The sequence below is a fragment of the Scomber scombrus genome, chromosome 3 (assembly GCF_963691925.1).
Source record: "Scomber scombrus chromosome 3, fScoSco1.1, whole genome shotgun sequence".
Taxonomy (NCBI): Eukaryota; Metazoa; Chordata; class Actinopteri; order Scombriformes; family Scombridae; genus Scomber; species Scomber scombrus.
In genome coordinates, this window is record NC_084972.1 from 8,758,941 (window position 1) to 8,783,141 (window position 24,201).

The following is a 24,201-nucleotide window of genomic DNA, read 5'->3' on the forward strand; positions in this document are numbered from 1 at the left end:
ACGCGTGTGTGCATGTCGGTGTGTGTGAAAGACATCAGTGAGTGCTATTGTCACCTTGCGTGGGACTGCCTCGTCTCAATACACAGCTACAAAAGTTAAAAGTCTGCAACTCTGTCTGAACTCAAAGGCAACCGTGAAATTAGAAAGACTAATTGATTTAAATGTGTGCTAATAATTGTGTCCTTGTCTTATTGCGTTCTACATTCATGCACACTCTGCAGCTGAATCATTCCCTACAAGTCAGGTAGTTTGTGACAGAACCTAAATGCTGTTTAAACATAAAATCCACAAGTACAAATGGCTAAAATAACAATAAAACTGAATTTCAAAATCTTGATTGGCTCTTCCGCAGGCTTACATCATTGGAATACAGATGTACCCAGATTAACCCTAACTCTAACCTTGACATTGCATTCAAAGGTTTGAGTAAATCTGCGCAATAATATGTCAATGGTTCTGTTAATACAGTGAAAATTAAAGCATATTCAAGTATACAAAACTGTCAAAGCAATGGGCTCCAAACATCATCACATAGCCACTTGTAGCATTTGTAACTACCACCCTGTTTAAAAAGGAATAAATCACTAACACATTTTTCCAGCTCTTGTGGAGTAATTTCCAGAGAAGTGGGCACTTGTTGTTTGGTTTTCCTTTTAACTATGTTCAACACAAAGTCTGTGGGATTGAGCTCTTAAGACTGTGAAGGATATACCGAGTCAGTTTGAGCTGTCTTTCACATTCCGTGTGTTTTAAGTTGTTATCATGCTGAAGTACTGAAAAGCTCTGCTGGCTCTAATCCTAATGGAATGGCATTTTCATGATGATCATACACTTTTATTTGAAGCTGCCAGGAACCTGGTGAAGACCTTGAACTTCTTCACCACAGATTCAAAGCAAATGATGATTGTGAGATAAAGGCGGCGGCGCTGTCTTAAAGGAGTGCGCACTTTGGAAGAGGAACAGTGTCTCTCCAAGACGCACTAGTAAAGAGTGGATAGCATTGTAATATAATGTCAAGAAATATTAATTAATGGTGGTATTTTCAGGCATTCGTGTAAGTGAGTTGATAATCAATAATGTGAAATGCAAAAAGACTAGAGAGCAGAGCAATTCAACTTTGTAAAAAGCTGCGTATATAATACATAATGAAAATAGATATCAGATTCCTTCATATTACAATTACAGAACATATACACTTGATACATGAAATGTTAGAGGAAAAATCCACTCTAATTATAACACTCGCTGTAAGGTGAAACAAAAACCTGCAAACAAACAATTTGCATGCTAGATGAGCAACATGCTTTAGATTCAAACAATATGCTGGTTTGTTTATCATTTGCATATACACTATATATAAAAAAACAAACAAAAACATTCTTTAGGGACTACGTGTTCAACCACGCTACCAATCGACACTTCAACCTGCTGTATTTAAAGGAAAAATGACTCAAAGTTGCCTACAGGCTTGTGCATAAAATATAGAGAAAAGAAGGAAAATGTAATACATTTAAATCAAGAAAGAGTTGCTTCTGTAAACTGATGTCATGTTTTAAAATATGTATATTGACTATCAAAGTTGAGCCTTGAAAAGAAATGGCTTGAAAGCTGTTGTGTCTGATGTGTCTATGTGATGCATAGGTTGAGTTCTGCACTCTGTGTCAGTCTATGGATGTGCGCTTCACTGTGGCTGCACAATTGAGTTCTGAACTGTGGCTCTATGTCTCTGAGGCGTTCAATGAACAGCCTTGAAATCTATATACACCCCCCCCCCCCCCCCCCCCCACACACACACACACACACACACACAATCACTATATGTACTCAAACTTTAAAAAAAAACAACCCACACATTAATACACTGAGCTGAAGAGTTTGTCCATGTGTATGTACACACAGAGCATTTACATTTCATCAGGCTCATGCTGAATACATTTCAAGGACTAACACAGGGTCAGTGCACTCTTAGCCTATAACACAAGCTTGCCACGCTGCTGCAGAGATTCTAAATGTAGTGGAGCTGAAGAGGTCCCATGACACACAAAAACCCAACCCTATATCTGTCACTAAAGTAGGAGTTTAATGCACTGTAAGCAAATCTGCAGGAAAACCATTATATGAGGTGGAGGCTCTCTCTCATAATGGTAAACCAATACAATGACCTGTGCTGTATACATCTGAAAAAAAATGAAATGCATCACCCTGAGAGCCACTTCTCCTTTAAAGCACACAAACCCCCCTCCTATACTGTCATCCTGTTGCAAGCAATGTTCACTCTTTCAGTGGCCTGGCCTCGATATGGCAGCACGAGTGTGTTGGCTGGACTAAGTACTAGTCCCTCCATGGCTGGCCCCTATTTAGTACTTGTGTAATATTCTGCGCTCTGGGAATGAACTCCATTACTGTGGTAGCTTGTTTTCTCCTTTCTCTCCTTTTCTCAACGGCTTTGCATCGCATGGTGTTTATAACACGGGGGACCGACGGCTCCCGCAGGCCCTCGGCTTCAGGCGGAGAGGTGATTTCTTTCCTTCTAAAATAACACACTATTGGAGGCTCTCGCATCGCAGGTGACTCTTGTGATTAAAAGTTGTCGGGATCCCTTGAGGGCTGGGTATGTGTTTGTGTATGTGTGAGAGTTAATGTGTGTATGTGCTTTAACAAACAATACAAAACGTGGAATGCTGTGTATGTAGTTACACCTATTTTCTCTTGCTGTGCAGTGAGTGAATGAAGTGTGCCATTTCCATCTCAGTCATGTGCTGGCAACACCCAAAGGACACAGTTGTGTAAAATAGGGCTCTCCCTCCCCTCCCCTCCCCTCTCCCTGCAGCCTGAAGACAAGATGATGCACTTTTTGCAACACGGCACACTTTTCTAGCTCACCTGGCTTGGACCGGAGTTACCGTCTTTCTGTGACACTGTACATGTTGAAGCACATGGGCTAAGACATCTCCATATGGGGATGAGAAAGGCAGTGCCTGGGTTCCTAGAGGATTTAGCTAGCAGGCATGAAACTGAAAGGAGCTCCTCACATTGACTTTAACAGGATTTAGCTAGATGAAAGGCAACAGGGAAGAAAAGAGAGATACAAAAAGGGAGAGAGAGGCCAAGGGAGAGAACGGAGGAGAAATGGAAGGAAATGAAGGAACCGCAAGAGGTAACAGTGATAACTGGCTGGCTGGTGGACACAATGGGGTGCCACAATAAGTGTATGGGTATGAATCAGCATGTGAGCAGTGTTGAATAATACCAATAAAGACTCTTTTTCACAGAACACAGAGGCAACAGTGTTGGAAAAGGTAGTAATAGTAGTGTGCTCCCTGTGGAGGAGATAGGGCATAGTAGCAGGCAGTGCTCAGGAGTGTCACGGCAACAAGGAGGAAAGTGGTTACAGGGGGACCACATGTGAGTTAAAGCGGAATCACTGAGCTGGAAAGAAGGAAATAGCACATAGATTTAGCTACGAGGGCCGACGCACCGGGGTACACGCATAATTATCCCACACAAACAGCGAGGGGGTGAAAATGCAAGGGGGGGCTCAGGAAGACTAAATACAATCACACACACACAGGTGAGCCTCGGCATTCCAAATTGAGATCACACACACACACACACACACACACACAAGCCGGCGGGAGCTGAAAAGATGTTGCATGATCAACGGCGTGATTATGCAACAACATTAACACAAGTGTACAAACCCACCTCCATATTTGCCTGGGAGGTGGGTGACCCAGCTGAACTAATGCTAATGTGCCAATCTGTCCCTCTTTCACCTCAGAGCGCAGCATCCTCACTTTGCATCCCTATACTCAGTCTGCTTCGCCTGAAACCACACAGCAGCAGCAGCGCAGGATGAACTACAGCAGCGTGGGACAAACAATCCTACAAGTAGCAACCAAGAAAAGCGCACACACACACACACACACACACACACACACACACACACACACACACACACACACACACACACACACACACACACACACACACACACACACACACACACACACACACACACACACACACACACACACACACACACAAGCTTTAACACAGATAGACATATTAAAGTGTGCACATAGATTAGGGGTGACACAATATAAAGGTTTTTATGATTATCATGGCTGAAAAATAAAATGAGTTGATTGCATTATTTCCTAGTTATTATATGTTGGAATGCACTTCCAACATATAATAACGAAGTTGAGGCGAAGTTGATTGTATATTGAAACGCTTCACAACTGATGCTCTGTCACCATCCTTCATTCCTACCCTGCAAGACATTACTGTATCTTATCACAAGACATTTTTTTTCCATATTCCATATTCCATAATTACCGATTTAATTTAGCTGCAGACACTGTACATTCCCACACCAACGACGAGGGTGCGTTTTAGAAAAGAAATGTCATTATTTACTCGAGCAAATCAAAATTACAGAAAACAGCCTTAAGCCCTGAGAACAAAATGGATGTCGAGTTGGACAAAACATCCATCTGCCACTTTCTTTACGGCGCAGGCACAAGGCAATAACGAGGTTATTTGGTATTTGCTGCCTGCTCCTGCTTCATGCCTACAGGTGATGTGAGGGGAAACCTCAATAAATTCAGCCATTCTGTCAACAAACTGTTCTATACGTGGATATGAAGAAAGTGGAGCTATTTATTTCAGCATGGAAAATAAATATGTCCGTGCCTAAAAAAGCCCCGGGCCTAAATTCAAACAAAGCTGAATAGTCTGGTACACCCAGCTGAGCTACATAACATCTCACACAGTTAACATGCACTTGGCTACACACTACCTTATAATTCTTTTTTTTCCTCTTCGTCCAATCATTTCAATTTGACGTCTCCTTTTGTTTCCACTTCAGATACAGTATACTCCAATTTCATTTGTTTTCTCTCTTTCTCTGTCAGAGAATAGTAATGTTTAAGGTAATGAATGCTGTAAGGGTAGGTACTGGAGAAGTGAGCAAACAAGAAAAAAGAAAAAAAAAGAAAAGAAAAAGGAGGCTTTGTCATCTCAGGCCCCGTCTCTGCTATTCAGTGCCAGCAGTACACTCACATCACTTCCACTCCTCTCAGCACAATGAGCCTGAGACATCAAAGCCAGAATACAGAGAGGGAGAGAGAGAGTGTGAGAGGGAAAGAGGGAGACAAAAGCATAAAAAAAGCGACCGAGGAAGAAAGATTTCGGAAAAAAAAAAACACGCCGAAATACCTGTTTTTGTGGAAATGTATGGTGTAATTACAGCGTGATATTTACTGCTGTGCTGCCTGCTTGGGCCGCTAAATGCACCTCTGTCTTTTCCCAACACATAAACCATTCTAATCCTTCCAGTCTAAAGTCGTAGTGGTCTATAATAAAAAAAAGCACATATTCATGTATGCACCGTTCTTAATGGCCATCTGTACGGCAGCTATCGCAATCATTTCATGTAGTAAATAAGCACTTTTTGCTGAAAGAAGAAGGTAGGTTGTTTGTAAATAAACTGTAAACAGTAATTATGGGCAATGCAAGTAACTCAGTGTGACTGGGATTCCTCTGTAAACAAAAGATGGCATATTTAAAGGCTATAACTGCCTTGATATGTAAGGCAAAGAGAGAGAACAGCACTCTCACTATAACTTATTGACAGGTGCGATCAATCATTCTCGCCTTGTCACATTTATCTAGCCCAGGGCGTGATGTCAATTTCTACTCATATTTTGGAGTATGGGAGCAGTAATTTGTGAAAAACAAACAAACGGGAAAAAAACAACAACCCAAATGCAAATGTGCAGCTCTCTCTCTCTCTCTCTCTCTCTCTCTCCTTCTCTTTCTCGCTCTTATTGTCAAATGATTAACATTCCCTCCACAGATCAGAGCAGGTTTCTCAGCTCCCCTGGCTGAAATGCTAATGGTGCTTCCAACCCAGTTTAATGTCAATCCTATTCTACTGTTTTCTCTGTTAGGGAGGAGCTCCCTGTCTCTATTTCCATACACAGCAGCAGGAGGGACAGGCAGCAAGCTTACTCCCCCATCTGGATCTGGGGAATCAGCCCAAGACAGAAAGAGAAGGAGGAACAGTAGGAGGGTGTAGGAGGATCCTCTTGTCCATGCGGCAGGGCTTTTTAGGTTTTTTTTGGGAGGGGGGGTTGCAATGAAGGCAGACTTTTAAAAACCGACTTTGCGTCTGTTGAATTCCGGCTCGTTTTGATTGAAGAGATTCAATAATAACAAATGACGGCATCATACAAGGAGAAAGTGACAAGTCTTTGTAGTTTTTTCTCTCTCCCCTATTGATCGCATTTCTGTTTTATCCACTGCATCCACCCCCCCCCCCCCCCCCCCCCCACCACCACAACAGACCACTGAGTTGAATTCACGTGAGACCAAATAAAATCTACACAGAGTGGAAATTTGAATGAGGCAATGTATCAACTGCTGGGATTGCTAAGCTTGGTGGGTTTTGAACATTCATCTATAAAAAAGGTTTGCAACACTGGTCTGTTCACTGCTGTGCGATAAATATGAAGAAGAAAGTGTTTAAAAAAATGCTTCCATTTCCAGACCCTCATCACTAACAGTGAGTCACATGAAAATATTCTACTTCTGAGTAGAAAAAAATGAATTTAGCAAGGATCCAATGACGACAGAATATCTACTTTAAGAGTAGAATGCGTAACAAAATACAGTATAGTATATTTGTCTTCAAATATTTAAAAAAACTTGGTGTTTAAATGAAGTAAGATAACCTTTTTTCTAGCAAGGATGGAAAACTAGATACATAAAAGAAGGGTCTTTTTGGTCAAATCTCTGAACAACCTAAAGAAAGTGTGAGTGCAGTGAGGTGCCTCCTTCAATAACTGCCGTCGAGGTGTATTTGCTATAGTGAACCTGCGCTGTCACCCCAACGTGTCTGGTAGATGCATAGCCAGTATTAGAAAGCTGTGGTTGAATTGGGCAATTCCCAGGTGTGCAGTTGTCCTTTGAAATGAGTGTAATACAGATTTTTTTGTCATATGAGCGTGTGCAAATAAGGGTTTTAAAAAAGGGGCGGGGGGGGACTTATGAAATGCTGCTCTGTATTCCATTCAAACAAGTTTTGTCTGAGAAGCTAACACAGAAGCAACCGGAGATCAGTCCGGGGATGTGGGAGTGACAGCGGAGGGGGAATTAGCTGTGCGATGACTGTCAACACACAATCAGCACCGCAGTACCGTTACAAGGCTCAAAGTGTTTAGTTTGGGGTTATTAGCTTTCTGAACATAGAGCTGAATCAGCTGTGAGACACCCCAAGCTGCCACTCATCCTGAGACAGTCAGAGGCACGCTTTGGATGAAATTTGTATATGTGCATTCATTCTGAGTTGCATAGGGACTTGTGTTGGTGTTAATGTGTGTGTGTACATCTGTAGAAGCACATGTGGTAAGGAGTGTTTAAAAGCTGCATTTTACTGCATCGATTTATCATGCCACTGCAACTGAAAATGATGGCATGTAATCACACAGCCTCCCAGAGTCTGTTTCACTCGGTGAAACATGGACATATGCCAAGGTCCCCAGTCTAATGAGAGCTGTTGTCTCAGTAACAGCGCGCTAACCATATAGACAGGGCTTTATGAATGTGCTATGACAAGATACATGACTGCAATATCGAACACTATTCAACAAGTGGCTAAATTGTTGACTTATTCTTTGAAGATCTGCTTTAGAATAAAGGAAGCAATGTGCCTTATCAGACTCTACTTAAATTGTTACACACAACTCACTTTTTTCAACAGTTTGTTCCTACCTTGGGGTCAGCAGTGAGCAGCTTAAAGGCCTCATACACCTGCCTCTCTTTGACTCCTCCACCGAGGTCCAGGAAGTTAGCTGGCTTTCCTCCGTGCAGGTCAATGATGTCACATGTGGCCATGGCCAAACCGGCTCCATTCACTGATGGGGCATATGCACACACAAAAGAAAAAAATCTGTGTCAGCTCAATTAAGGTGTAAAAAGGTATACTCCGGTATAAAAGAGCAGACACACATTTAGCCAAATGGATAATGGCTTTCCAGAGTGAGACTTGTGGTGTCAGGTGTACTCATTTTACACATTCACTGAGTGTTAATGATGCTGCAGCCTAAAAATGATCTCTCGCACAATTTATTAAACCTATTCATTAAGTATAACAAAGCTAATTTCGGGCTCTTTATGTCTAGGCTAAAGTCCAAAATTGAAACCAAAAGATCCTGAGAGAAAAGAAAGAACGGCGGCAGATCATGAATGAATTAAAATTACATTACCGGCGCTGAAGGAAAAGATGACATGTACTGTAAGGACACCCACAAAGGAATCCAGCTTTAAATTATCTACCAAAAAAAGAGCAAATAGCTGAAAAAAAAGTGTCATGCTTAAAAAAAGTGTCATGCTTAAAAAAAGTGAATCGCGTGGAAATCTTCTAATCAGGAACATTCAATGCTTGGAGTCAAGCAACACAGAGAAAATTTGATTATGACTCCACTCTCGACTTCAGAGGAAAAGATTATTGATTAAAAGAGGTTCTGCTCTGCTTTTTTTTGTGGCCTGTGTCATCATTTAGCCAACTGCCAGCGGAGCTACCCCGCTGAGTTGTGCGGGAGCCAAGTGCACAAAAATGTCTTACCTCGTTTAAGTTTAGCCAAGCTGAACTTGTGTCCTGGCAAGCTCCCTCGACCAAGGTCTCAATAAAAGGGAAATTCGCTTTAACAGCTGTAACTTTGTTGGAGCTCTCATGGAAGCTGCAGGGCCTTAAAAGCTGTTGTTACTTTAAGAGATGCTGGGAGCTGGGGGTTGCAGGATGGTGTGTGTGTGTGTGTGTGTGTGTGTGTTGTGAGGGGGTGATGTGGTGGTGGTGGTGGGGGTTTAGCTCTAGCAGACATCTAATGTGTTTACGAGGCTACGGGGTAAGAAGCGAGAGCACCTGTTAGTGCTGCCGTACACTGTAAAAGCTTTGATTTATGACAAGAGAGGGGGCCTTTAATGAGAATGCTAACAATCTAGCTCGCTGGAGACTTTCTGGGCGGATTATGGCTAATTAGAACGCATTGGTTACGGCAGCATTCCTTCTGGGGCCCTCAGAAAGCTGCTTGTAATGTGGACTGGAGGAGAGCCCAGGCTGCTTTTACTTTAACTAAGTTTTAACTGTGTCCGAGCTTTTCACTTATGTGACTTAAGAGACGCATTAAAGTGTTATGCCAGGATGGGTTCGCTTATGTGAGAACTCATTTAATGATTAGTGTGTGTGTGTGTGTGTGTGTGTGTGTGTGTGTGTGTGTGTGTGTGTCTGTGTGCATAAATGAGCTCATTCTGTTACAGGTTTTTCTTTCCTTACCAAAGCAGGCGATGTTTCCGTCCAGGCCGATGTATTTGAGGTCCCACTTGGCTGCCTCCATCTCTGTGGGGTCACTCTCAGTCATGTCGTCCATCTGAAAAACGGCTTTCTGACGGAACTCTGCGTTGTCGTCAAAGTTGATCTTCGCATCAAAGCAAACCACTGGGGCAGAGACACAGAAGAATGGAGAGATGACAAAGACGGAGTTAGGAATAGAGACAGCAAGAGAAAAAAAGCACTAAAATGAGAAAGAGGAAGATATCAAGCAAGGGAAAGGCACATATAAAGAAGATAACTAATTATCATTTCTAAAACCTGAAATTAATGAACTGTAGGGTGTCCCCTCGGCCTACTGGTCTTAATTACTTCAGAGGCTGGCTCACTAAGGCATGTGTTTTAGACACTGCCTCTAAGGGATAGACCATTATAGTAAATGGACATTTCCTTTACACATCAAAGTGAGCGCATTTCAAAGAAGCCTTGCTCATGAAGCTACCTGTAAAAACTAGCAGGCAAAAATGTAACAAATCAAATCAAATAAAAGTAACACAAATATAGTGACCATAGCACATAATGCACAAGCCAAGATCGGTTTTTAATGTCTATTTTAGAGGATACCTGTAATAATTATACAGTGTAATATATATAATTTAAATATATATAATTTGCTTGGTTGAAGGAATATGAGTGTTCAAATTAAGTCTAGATTTAAGACACTAAAAGACTAAGACACATCATGATCCCATATATCACATTCTGATTAAAAGGATATCCTGTGAGTATTCAGCAATCAGAAATGTAACAATTAGGGTTTAAAATGTATAATCCTTGAGATTTGCATCAAATCATACCTTATTTTGATACTATTTATAGTCAGCAATTTTTCAGCAAAAGCCATTCAATGTATTTTACATTTTGTAACAACCTCTCTATATAGTCTGTTAGTGTTCCCACACTGAATTTAAACTGCCTACCTGAGCACATGGGAAACAATGCATGCATGTAATTCAGCTTTGTTTTTAGTTTGATCTCATTAATTATTATTAATACTTACATCAATTATTACTTAATGACTTCTTTATTAAAACAACACAAGTTTGTTTGGCTGCACTGTAAACAGATGCATTGGTTTGCTCTTCTGTTGTATTCCTGACTAAGTAGCCGCTCAATGACTGTTTGCTGTAGTGTTGAACTGCATTTGCTCCAACTACTAAGACTAAAATGTAAAAGAATACAATTTTAAAAGATAACATCTAGAAAAACTGAATGTGAACGAATGAATGGCACATAACAGGTTAACAAAGAACCCACAAATAACAGTGTGAGGAAAGTTAAGGGAACATGGGAATAGGCTTTGGGAATGATATCCAGACAAAAAACTATGTAAATAGAACAAGCACATAGACACAGAGACATGCAACATGCAGCAGACAGACACTCCTGGGACTGGGAGGTTGCACTGGGACTGGGGAGTAGACATACTGTGTCCTCCAGGTAAAGTAGAGCTCCCACTACACAATTTCTTTATTTTTTTGTTTGTTGTTTGTTGTTTTGACACATATCATCACACTCCATCTACAAAATGAATTCAGCTATTACCAAATGAGACAAAAAAATGTAAATATTTTCCACACTTGAGAATTTTGCCTTTTCAATAGATGTCTATTGAGTACCTGCCGGAAAATAGCTGTGCTCCCCTGTGACATGTGAACAAATCTAAAGAAAGAATGACTTGATTTTAATGTGAAGCTCCTCTACAAAGCCTGCCTCTGTCACAGCCACCTTCTTCACACTGGTGGAAAAAGGAAACTCACACCTCTCAGTGTAAATTTGCCGTTTGGAAGGAGTCATTTTAGTCATTAATATTCATAAGAAATCATGAAACAACAAACATCCCTTGTCAATCTTTGATGAAGCAGTACAGTTTCAACAGGAATCTGTTTTTGAGGTGACTAAATAACATCAAAGTAGTGATGCATCTTAGGTGTGTTGTAATACTTCTCGATAGGACACATCACAGTCAATCAGTGTTCGGCGCCACAGACGAGACAATCACAATTATTTCTTTGGGAGAAAAAACTAAGTTCAGTACAAGTTCAACTAAAGCGGCGTCACGGCAGCTACGATACGCTCGGTGACTGTGTTTAATGCTTCTCATCGGAATGATAAGCAAGACACCGAAATCTCCACTCCTGTCATGTTTTTGCCAATTTATTGCGCTAAATGACAACAGGGGGGACTGAAACTTACCCATAGCTATGTGTTTCTTTGTGAATTCAAGTGTTTTCATCATCTGCTTACATCAGGGGGGAAAGGGAACCGTGGAAAGAACACAGACACTGGACTGAGACAGGCTTTGAACCCACAACTTTAGCCTGAAACCATAGCTATGGCTACTAGTGATCCAAATCTCTGTGCAAACTATTAGCGGACTCAAAATCAGCCTGGTATCAGCTACAATTTGCACCATCACTTTATAAAAAGAAAACACATACTTTATAGGTTCAGTGCTTCCAGCTGCTCTTTTTAAAAAGTGGGACATTACATACTTTTAAAGACCGTTAAATATTTTAGACAAATTATACTGGTAGGTTTCAGCTGACAGGCGACAAGAGAAGGGCCAGTTCTGGGCTTGTTTTTTTTTTAATGGGGGACAACAGAGAGACTCTCACTTGTTGAGAAAGGCCAACTGCCAATTTAGAGCTCCATTAACTTTACACTAGTAATACTGTTTTACACACAGCATTCACAGCATAATAATGATGTGCTGAGGCGCTGGATTCTGGATTCTGTACTTGAACTACAAAGAGTTTGACTGACAATAGAGATTGTATTTATCGCTCTACTGCACAATAACTTCATCCTCAATCTAATTACTGAATGTAAATTACAATCAAGTGAATATGTCATAAGCGAGACTGCGCTGCTATCCAGACAATGACCTCAGGATGAGGATTTCCTAACCCGTTGATCTGTTTTTTTAAAAATTAATTTGTAATAATCCCAATGTTGTTGTTGTTAAATACACTAAAAACATCTCTCCTAGTATAAATATCCCAGGTTGGTGTATATAATGTATTTTTGTTCAGCACACAGCTAACTATCTGAAATAAGATGATGATTATAGAAAATGGTTCCTGTGGGACATAGAAAGGCAAGAGAATAGTGTGATGAATATTCTAATGGTGGAGTGAATACATATAAAAGTATGTATATTGGTTTAAGAATAGATGTTGAGCATTAGGCAGGATTAAAGTTTTATAAGCTACCAAAACTTCCAATTTTGCAGCTGAAGTCTTCAACAAAATCAAATAAATACAATTGATGAGATTAAAACTTCAATTTAAGCTTAAGACTTTTTAGTGACTAAAAACGTAATATACGGTAATCATAATTGAATTTAACAGACATTTTATGGGCCTGCTGACACCCTGCTTTGAGCTTAGCAGATGTTTTTTTTTTTAGATATTCAAACAGTATCCCAGAGGATAGTCACTCTTCAACGGCCATGGTGTAAATGAGGGATGTGTCTGGTGCTGCTGCCTGCTGCGGTAATTTGTAGTTCCTCATTACTAGTTGATGATAGGCTGTACGCCTTTAGTTAATCATCAACAACTAGGAAACATCGACAAACATCAACATGCTATGAATATGGAAAGCTCTGTTCCCTGAAGCCATTTGGATTTTGATCCAGACAAAGTCATGCTGACAAGAAGATGACGTCAGTATGTTGCAATTACACTTCACACTCTGTAATACATTCAGACCTGAGGAAATAGCATGCCTGTATCCCACAGTCCATGATTAATATGTGGCTGCATGTTCATGTTGAAATGATGAATTCCCAATTTTCAATTGAAATATTACAGAGGTTTAACATAATTTAACGACAAGAAAAAAACATATGTAGAGACATGCACAGAAAACACACAGACATTTTCTATGATACAAGGTACCTTGTCCTTCGGGAGTCTCTCCGAGAGGATTGACTTCGACTTGAGTGGCGTCGACTTTCAGGAACAGATCATAGAGCCTCTTAATCTGATCTGCTGCCTGCGAGGTCCACAGAGGAGAGTAATTACCTGATGGTTTGGATCTGAGCAGCCGGCCCCGCCAAGGCCACTCAGCCTCCCACACAACCTCCATAAAACATGGCAAATCACCTTCACTATCACGTTGTCTGGGTTTGTTTTGTATGAATGTCTCTGAGCTAAAAGGGAAATGTTTATTCACTTTTTTCCAAAAGATGTGACATCTGACGAATAAGGCATGTTTTAGAAACACAACATTCAGACATACATTAGTGCCTAATACAAATTTCACAAGATTCTACCAAGACATTTTCCTTTTCTTTTTTTTTTGTTATTGCTAGACTGATATTTACAAATAGCACATGAGCAAAAGATGAATACAGCAATACAGTAGACACATTTAAATCATCACTGTCAATGACATTCTGTATCTCCTCCTCCTTTAAAATCAACACTAATTTGGCATCCTAAAAGAAAAAAAAAAAGATCACATATAAAAGGATGCAACCTTTGCCTCTCTGTTTTCTTCTCTGATTCATTTGGCTGATTTAAACACATTCCACGTGTTAAGAGCTAATCTGATTTCTCGTGTTGCGCTGACAGTGGAAAAGAAAACAAATTAGTGATCTGATACCAAGAGATGAATGCTTTTGAAATTAACTCTGCAACTGAGTACATACATACCATGCTGAATGTGAACTGAGTGTCTCTGTGCTGTTCTTAACTGGCCTCATTTTACTAGCTAAAGCTGCTTTTGAGCATGACTTGTAAAGTCAAGGTAAAAATGTTTGTTTTATTGCCCTCAAAATCTTATGTTGCTCGCTGAGATGAGTTTCTTACTGCATGATTCACTCACAAAAACAATACGCTGCATGTTCTAACAAGTAATGGTACCATTAGTGATGTGATCTCTCCACAGCCTGGCACAGCACAGTGCGTCACTGCCAGATATGACAATAGACCACCTGGCAAAGTCAGTCAAGTGCAGTGACACTTCACAACTTGCCTCTGGAAAACTGATAATGGCCAAAGTTTGCTCTTCTTGTGAATGAGCTTCTATCTCTTTGTGCGTGTGTTTGCACATCATACGTCTTCCTGCCTCTTCTTTGCATTGTGACTTTAAAGCCCTCGGTGTGCCCATTACCTGTCTCTGCAGAGGTCCTTTGAAACCCAAATTAGCTGCCATGGCAAGTGCCTGATCGTCTCGCACGCCTTCAAATATATCTATGGCTTCCTATAAAGAGATGCAGAGAGAGCGGAAGAGTGGAGGAGAGAAACAAATGGTAAAGAAGGGAGTCAGAGACAGAGCAGCTCAAACACTGGGCTATAATTTGACACAAAGCGGATGTTCATATTGAAGTGAGCCATCGTAATTAAGTAGTGGTAAGCTTCCAGACACGGAGAGACGAGAAAGAGGGTCTGAACCGATAGATTTATGATCTTAAGACCCTCGTTTCTTTGACTGTCAGATAGAAGCTCTCTTATAACTCTTATCAAAGGTATAAAAATGTGTGATTTCAGGGTTGCACGGTATTAACTGTATAAATATATAACTATGCTGGAACATACGGATTTTAATGAGACAATCAAATAAATGACTGTGCTGCCATATGTGTTCAATAGCAGGACGGCAGCTACGTGCAGCACATACAATCTAAAATCTCTATTATACATATACATGAAAACAATATGGATATAATGAGTGATCTGAATCTCAGCTGGATTTGTACAATCTGCTCTATCATCTGTAGAAGCAGCAAAAGAAAGACAAAAAAACAACATGGAATGAAGGGGGGAAAAAACATTTGTGATGCTAAAATTGTACATCTGTGAACAATAAAAAAGGACCTGTTGTTGTTTTGGAGTACAACGAATGTATGCATCAAATTAAAAATATTAATTATATTTTTAAAGGGAAAATCAAAACCTACCTGTTCAGCCTGGCTTCTGATTCATAATTTAATAGTTTAAGTTATTTTTTGTCTACTTTATTTTACACTATCTTATTATTATCATTCTATATTTTTATCTTCTTATCAATTGTATTTGTTTATTTCTTTTGTCTTTGAATGTCTCTCTTAACGAAGCCTTAGTCCAGCTTTTATTAAACTTCATCTTCTATTTTACTTTTCTTTCGTCTTTTCAATCTATTTTAACCAAATGTTTTACTCTAACTTGTAATAAACCTTTTCTCTTATTCTCTATTATTTTACTTTTTTATTTCATTATTTTTTATCTATTTAATTATTTATTTGAATGTTTTAAGCATTTTTATCATTTTTATTTTCTTTTGCATGTATTGGTCTCCAGTTTTGTCTTTTAAAATGTTTATTATGAGTATTTATTTATTTATTTGTTTTTTAAATTTTGTAATAGCCTCTTCAATCAGCTAACTGTAAAGCACATTTACCTACACTAGTATGTATGAAAGGTGTCGATTGATTAACATTAAAACACAGACAGCTTCTTTATGAGTGTATTGGTTCATGGGAGGCTCCAGTGTGTTGCTGTATGGTTGCATCGTGTTTAATCGCGGCAGTCTAAATAGGGGCCGGACAATGAATTGAATTGAATTAGCTGATAATATGAACAGAGCACAGCCTCCATCTGTAAGTCCCTCTGGGCAATTTAGTCACAGCATGATTTCAAGCCAAATCAAACTTTTGTCAAGTGTCATCTTCTAGGAAAGATGGAAAGATTTACACTTTTTAAAGAGAACTGTGCCAGACAAAATCAACCAATTCCATTAAACTGAAAAAAAGAAAAATCCATTATATCTAATTAAACATCTGCACTTTTTAAAACTAGGTAAACTGCAGAACCATTATTGTAATGAGCAGCACATTATATGTCTCATATTGTAATGAGGAGCGTGGAATAAAACTGATATACCTTGAAGATGAGTTCTGGGGTGCTGGCTGCCACCTCCTCGATATCCATACCTCCCTGGGGGCTTCCCACCATGACGGGACCATTACAAGAGCGGTCCATCAGGATTGCGAAGTAGGTCTCCCTGGTAATGTCCAGGGCCTCGGCAACCATTACCTGGACATGGCACAGCAGGAGAGAGAAGGCTGATGGAGGCTACTAAACCATCTTGATTTCATGATCACTTAAAGAGTAAAAGCTGTTGTCCTAATAAGAAAAGAAAAAAAATACTTCCTCCTATGGTATTTAGGATTTGCAAACTTTGCCTTTTTTCATTACAATGCAAATGCACAAGTTCCATAATATTCAACACAAGACTGAACACAATGGCAAATAAGCAGAATCCATAGATTGGCAGAATCTATGAAGCAAAGTGCTGAGAAAAATCTCATGTACTGTGGATGAGAGAAAAAAAAAGAGAGGCCAGCAGAGAGGAACTTTACACTGAGGGTCGGACAGATAAGCAGAAAAAGGAAGCAAGGACAGGAAACTATCAGTTTTGTGGTAGTTAATTGGGCTGCAGGCTTTTTGGATAGAGTGTTAGGGTTCAAGCCTTCCACCCTATCACCCAGTGAATGATGATGGATGGTCTACTCTATGCTCCATGTTAACAGACATCGTACCTATCTCTTTGTTCAAATGTTGTCTTCCCCCAGTCACTCAAATGTTCTCTCAAGTTCACGTTGTTTGACTTGTAGCCCGTTCCTTTAGTCAAACTAAACACATTCTACACCCACCCTCACACCCCTTTTTGTCTTTTTCTCCCCCACATTCATCTGTTACACCCTGGCTCATCTTCCCTTATCTTTCCTCTCATCCCTCTATCAGCACCCTGACAGCAAAATCTGTGTAGGAGATGCAGGGGGGGGGGGGGTTTGCCCCTTTTTCAATGTTGATCCCTGCTCTGCTCTGCTGTGCTGTGCTATGCTGTGCAGTAAGGCTCGAGTGTTGATTCAAGCTCCATTGGCAGGTTGACAGCTGAGCTCTGGCAGTCATCTGATAAACCAGGTTCTGCCTGCACCATCACTGTACTCAATCCTTCAGGTCAGTCAGTGGCTGCTCTTGCCTGGTCTGATTTCTCCCTTGCTACAGGCATCAGAGGATGTTTTTGAGAGTTAGATGGACAATTTGAGAGGTCTCTTCTCACTCTGATCAAATGAGAGTTTTGTCCATTTTTGTTGTTGGTCTTTTCTTCCTGCCTCTGAGACACTCTGATAATTCTGAGCTTGTGAACCTTCTTTGCCGAAAGTGCTATCTATAAAACGACAGGTTTGACAGGTGGTTGATTCCACCTAGATTCTGCAGCAGGAGCAGGTGTTGTGCGGAAGGTGGGATTGTAGGTGTAAACGAAAATAGGGGGGAGACAAAGAAAGAGAGCAAGAGAAAGAGAGAGCAACACACAAGCCACAGAGAGAAGGCTTCATCACCTGGAAATGTCTGTTTTGCGGAGTTGCTACATGCAGCATGCAAGTAGAAAAATGATATTCTTGCTTGTTAGTGGCACACAGAAACAGTTGTTTAGCAAACACTTTAAATTCACAGTGGGCTTGGTTCAATTTATGCAATCAGCCATAACACAAGCCAAGTGCACCCACAGTAAACAACAGTGGACAGCTACTATTTAAAACTAGCAAAAACGGCAAAAAAAAAAGATAGAGCCAGTCTGCCGTCACAGTCATTAATTTTACAGAATTGCATTACTGGACTCAAAATGCCTTGAAATGAGGTCAGAAATACAGAAAACTAAAACTAAACTAAATGAAAGAAAAGCAGAGTATATCTTTCTTTCCTTCACTCTGCGCAGTGGCTCACCGTTTTCACTTTCACTCCATCTTTAGGCGTCTGCTTGGTAGTCAGGTTGAAGCCCAGCATCTTATTGGCTAGCTCGCCAACTACCGCAGGACTGTGGAAGACAAGTTACAGGTTCAACTGTATTAGTCTTAATTTATAAAATTAAAAATGAAAAAGGACAAAAAAAACCACTTAGGAAATGCAGAATGAAAAAAAAAGCAGGTGAGCTGACACATGAATAAGTATTTCTTTATCTCTTGAGAGCATTGTTCATTTGAAGAGAGATATGCCAGAGCACTTCCTAGGCATTAATGTAACATATTCTGACAAAGCACAGCGTTTGGAGACACTTTGGTACATCTACACATCGCTGTGAATGAACCTCTACTTATTCTCTCTGTTTAAAAGCGGCCTGTTCCTGTAAGCCTGCTCTGGTTTTGTAAGTGAATACAAATGAAGCCAGGGGTTGGACTCATCCTTTGATAGATGAGACTAAGGTGAACTGTGTGCTCATGTCATTGTCTGGGGACAATGAACTTCAGCGTATCTCACTTTGAAAAAGTTCCCGGGCCATTCCGAACCCTGAAGTAGGGTGACGATGATACATGTCTGGGACAATTGTCATGAATCACCTTTTTTTTGCCATAAAGGCGGCAGTAAGTGGTTGGAGCCTTTACTTAAAAAGAGATAGCACATAGTTTAGTACTTGGAAACATGGTGGAAGGAAAATGTAGGCGTCTGAGCAAAGAAAAGCTCTTTCAAGTTGTTGTTTAGCCTTTTGAAAAATGCAGAAGATTTGAGTATGAGCCCTCATTGGAGGAATACACCCATCAGACTTTGTAATTCTAAGCTAGAACAAAATAAACCTCAGTGGCAGCACAAAACCTAATCAGGGTAGCTCAGTATGTGGTGCATAACACTTCTGACGTCCTTAAAATCCCCTTTTCAACATTTAATTGAGGGTAGTTGTAGGAAAATGAGACACTGGAAGAAAGAAAAAAAAAATGTTTATTTGCAGCTAAAGCAATCCTGGCTGTGTCTTTGTGCCTAGGGAGCATCTTCAGAGAGCTCTTTGAGCCTCTTCACTCCAAAAGCCGCTGTCGTAGGAGAAAATAATATGCATCTCCTGCTTTAACTCGCAGTGTGACATGCGCACGGGGACATACTCACTCCTTCGTTAGGTGCACTCCACCTTTAAGGCCGCTGTCGAACACGCCCTTGCCTCTGCCGCCAGCCAGAATCTGAGCTTTCAGCACAATCTCTTTGGCATCTGGAAGAGAGAGCGAAAGAGACCGATAGAATGAGAGGAGACAAAAGGAGGGAAAGAAAGACAGACCAAAGCAAGGCAAGAGCACTTAAGATATAGGGCTCTGCACCTTGAAGGCCCCCTTGAGTCTGCCACTTATCTGTCCATCTGATTGAGGGAAAAAAATGTGAAGAGGGAAAGAACGAGGGGTGAATGTGATGTGTGAAACGATTAGAGAATGTGTAGAAAAAAAAAGGTTTACATTATGGAGTACAGCACCCATCTAGAAGAAAATGTAATCCAAGACCTATAATTAAAATCTACTGCGTGAATGACACTTCCCACAGTGAAAATGGGCATAAAATGGTCATTAAAATATACTTTCCACTGACCATATGCGCTTATATGGTTTAATTGGTATGTTTCCTCATGACTAGCATTTTCAGTCCAAGAAGTAGGGGAAACAAGAACTGCACTACTATTGGCAAAACTTCCCATGACCTTGCTCCAATTATATAACCACCCTGCATCCCCTTTGCTGTCACTGCCACCTTTGCACATCAGGAGGGGGCCCCTCAGCTGTCTGTTCAGCATCCTGCCCACAATCTTCCTATTCTAATGGAGTGAGGACATCTGATGGAAAATGGTCTCGGACTAGGTTATCATTATCTAGGTGGGGTGAGTTCAGCCATTGACAGGTGGCTGGCATCGGGCTGGGAAGTAGGTGGTAAGGAGAGTGGAAGGGGATGATCCACCGTGCCGTGCCGATTGGCGTACGAAGCGTGCCTTGACCTTGGAGGCTGGAGACAAGCTCCTAACTCGCTGGTGTGAAAAGCAGAGCTCTATAGGTGGGAGAACGTCGAGCAGGAGCCTGGCGAGCCGAGGTATTTAAAAAAAACAACCTCTGGCTCCACTTTCTGCTGTTGTAGTAAGAACAAAAAAAAAGACCCCAAGAAAATAGCCTCTGACAGGGTGGCAGGGATTAAACTAACACTGCATTAGTGAGGCCCGTTCTCTGTGGAGAGCTGTGAGGGGAGAAAGAGAGAACGAGAGAATAAAGGTGCGCTCGTATGCAAAGGGCTTTGAGAGGAGTCATAAATGAATAAATATGTTAATAAAAAACTGCTACTGCGCAAAATTAAAAAGAGTTCAAAGCAAGATGAAATAGAGTGTCCTGCGGGCATGTGCAGCGGAGAAGGACGGCACAGAGAAAATGACTTTTCCTTTAAAAGAGGAGAGGAAGAAGAAAAAAAGGAACAAGTAGAAGAACAAAGATGTAGCCCCAACAGGGAGATTGCATTGTTGGAGGTGTGGAGAAAGGTAAGACTATTGACACATGATGAGGACCTTTTAAAAAAAAAAGAAGCAAGATATGGTTTTAAAGCGGAGGTATATTAAATGTATTAAAAGGCATGTAATGTGCCAGGGAAGGTAATGGGGTGAAAACGAGGCAGGTGTTCATTCCTGCTGCACTAGTAATTGATAGCAAACCTGCTTATTATGCAGCACACAACAAGATATTGTGGCAATATCAGCGATTATGGATGGGCACTGGAGGACTTATGCGCTGATTATAAGAAGAAACTATAAAATAAGAAACAAAACAGGAGGAACAGGAGATATAATGTGATAAAACGTAGGAATGCTGCATCTGAAAGACTGACGAAGATGTTCTGATGGAAAAACAATCTCTGTAGAATCATACGAAACTCTCTGGTTACACTGAAACGCTGCTCTCTTTTGAAAATACACGGAGAGGATAATGATGTCCTCAAAGATCACAGCGAGCACAGTGCATGGTAAAAGAGCAGAGCGACCATTATCTGGTAGTATGACAGACATGAGATGGCCTCTAACACTCCCGATAAAGGTTGGGTTCCTAATGAGTGCAGAGCAGAGTGGGGAGTGGACGGGGGAAAAAAAGGAAGAGTAGTATATGTAAAAATCAGAGGGCGAGTCATGCTTTTATGTTCAACCCAGACACTTCGACGAAGACGAGTGGAAAGAAGGGCACGTGTCTGAAGTTAATCAGTGGAGACGCGAGCGGACGGCGTTTGTAGAGTCGGAACTCAAGCTGTTCAATACGGTAAAGGATGCAATATTAAAATCAGTAAACTGAGAGATCATACTAATGAATGCTGACGCAGAACCAATTCAAAACATGTTCTATCAGATGGTGAAGTGCTTCCTTAAAATGTATGTTCTCATTACCGCAAGTGTGCAATACACAGAGTTCTGATGCACCACATACGGAAATGATTTCTTTATTTGGGCGACCATAATCATTAGAAATACCTCCTGCAGAAAATGGTTGGGTTATTAGCTGAATGAACATCATTTATTTCTTGGGGGGGGGGGGCATCATTGCATAATCGATTCTCTGCATCCATTTGTATCACACGTGGCCCACTGTGAAGATGCGGAGTAAGATTTTCATCTCCATTTATTTCCTGTATCTTGGGGACACAGGGGAGGAGATTAACATTGCACAACATCTCCCGACACATCACATGCGATCGGAGTAATGCGGTCATCATCCTCAGGCCTTAGTCATTTCCCAGTAATGAGTGCAAATCAACGCCCAGTCTGCTTGCCAATGACAGCAGTAAAGAGGATGTTACTTCAACAATCAGTGTCTCTTTCGCCCTCTTTCTCTCTATGTACTTTTTAAAAATTCTCCCGCTCCCTCCTCCTTTTCCATGTAGCCTATGGGTGGCCGGCTGCAGAGTTAGCTTTGGTCTGATATTTAATTAAGCCTTCGGGGCTGATGGTAGCTGGTAGCTGGTGAGGTACAGATGTAGGCTGTGCACCAATCCAGAGAGAATAAGACGTGGCTACCATCTGCGTGAACGAGAAAAAGATCAGGGCATCCCTCCCCAGCGTGCATGTGTTCTGTAATGAAAGTAATGTGGCGGCTAAATGGAGAAGACTAATCAAACTCATGGGAGAAGAGAAAAACAAACACAAAAGCACGCACAACCACAATCAAAAACCACAGAGAGTCTGAGCCCTTGCTATGGATAAATGCCATCAACACTACAGGGAAAGGAGAAGAAAAAAAAAAACTGAAGACATCTCCATTTTCAGCATCTGCGCTCATCCTGACAGTACACCTTCAGGTTATGATGCTGGAGTGTTGATTGCTGCCAAAAAAGAGGAAATTAGTCTTTAAAAAAAAGAAAAGGTCTCAAATGTCAGTCTACAAGACCATTAAAGCAAAGACTGTGGGCGTAATTATTCTTCTCACAATATTTTTTGGAATTAGTTACCAGCATCGAAATGTAATTATAATTCAGAGGTACCCCAGTACTACAAGTAGAAAGAACAATCTGGGCTTCTATTTGCTTCCATCTAGTGGCACATGGCATGTCTTTAAATAACTTCAATTATGTTGTCAACTGCATATTGATAGCCGCAGAAAGCTACTGGAGCAGCTCTAGCGTTTGACTCATTTAGCCAGAGGGTTTTTTACTGTGTCACATACATGGCTCGCTAATATTAGGAACAATGAGCTCATAACCTACTGTAGCAAAAAAAAAAAAAAAAACTACCACTGGCGATGCAGGATACTAATGACTTATAACTGGTCTGATAAGCTTTCCTAATAGCATGAGAAGAGAAGAGAATATGTGCCTATCATTAACACATGTAGAGAAAGGTCACGTTAGGCCAGTACTTACTTCTGTGCAGTGTTCGGTGTAATAGCTTGCCACCACATTATGTTTTAATTACATATTGGCAGCAACAGGGCCAGTAAATGGAACAGGTCGTGTTGAATGTTTAGACTTCCTCTGTGATGGTTTCATTTAACCGCAGCGGTAAAGCAGATATTATCTTGGACGAGTTCAGCTTTCCATAAACTTTTACCATTTAAAATTCTGCCAGGCTGCCAAAAAGGTCAGATGGAAAATGGCTCTCCAGTCATGCAGCGATGTCAGGTGAACCAAAACGGAATGCTAAGAAAATAAAACCTGCAGTTTTTCATCTGTCTTGACATATATAATGGCTTTGAAATTCTTAAAGCTAAACATGTTTGCCTGTTCAGCTGAGGATGAAAAGTCAACTACAAATATTGTCTTGCAGTTGTGTGCCTCTGCTAACCAGTCAAAGCGGATGCTTCACACTCACATCTTCTACCCGGCAGCACAGAACATCTATACCACAGTTTCAAGGTGGACAACACAGATTAGTGTCACAAATAAGGCCTGAATCATACTTGACTTTTGGGGCAGATGCCGATAATGATATTAAGGAGTAAAACAATTCTGATATCAATATATAGGCCGATTATACCTGTAGAATATATACATGAAGGCACATTTTTTACAATGATCCATCAAATGTGGGAAATACTTGTGACAAATATATGTAATGGAGACATATTTTACAGTTTAGGAATAAACCTTATTGTAGTGTAAGTTACATCAGTAAATAAAAAGAGTAAACTTCACTGAGAATTTAATAATAACTATAAACAAAACAGCAGCAAAAAACATGTACATATATATATATCAAACTTAAGTTAAGAATCAAGTACATGTACATTTCTTCCTATATAGCTTTAAAATATCGACACATATCAGACAACATATATACCGATATCAATATATCTGTATCTGGTTAAATGTGAAATATGGTCACAATCTCCCCTTATGCTCCTGACATTTGTATTGATTAGCCTAATTGCCAGAAAAGGGTTTCTGTAGACCATTATGATGCCACAGTGAAGCTGACCTTTTTGATATAAAATGTCATCGCTTTATCATTTAATTTTCATTAGATATTTCTGTGACTTTGTCATGATTAGCATATGAATTATTCAGTTATGGCCAAAAAACATGTTTTCTAATCAGTTCATCATTGAG

General features: G+C 40.5%; 1 protein-coding gene across 1 annotated transcript in view; it reads right to left on the reverse strand.

Moving 5' to 3' along the window:
- The window catches only part of suclg2 (succinate-CoA ligase GDP-forming subunit beta), a 97,671-nt gene that overhangs the window by 35,904 nt on the left and 37,566 nt on the right, over positions 1-24,201 (reverse strand). The window contains exons 3-9 of the mRNA XM_062444291.1: positions 19,261-19,360; positions 18,112-18,202; positions 16,264-16,416; positions 14,516-14,605; positions 13,297-13,393; positions 9,341-9,502; positions 7,780-7,922 (exon numbers count right to left, since the gene is read on the reverse strand). Coding sequence (XP_062300275.1) covers positions 7,780-7,922; positions 9,341-9,502; positions 13,297-13,393; positions 14,516-14,605; positions 16,264-16,416; positions 18,112-18,202; positions 19,261-19,360 — 836 coding nt within the window. The remainder of the gene's footprint in view (positions 1-7,779; positions 7,923-9,340; positions 9,503-13,296; positions 13,394-14,515; positions 14,606-16,263; positions 16,417-18,111; positions 18,203-19,260; positions 19,361-24,201) is intronic.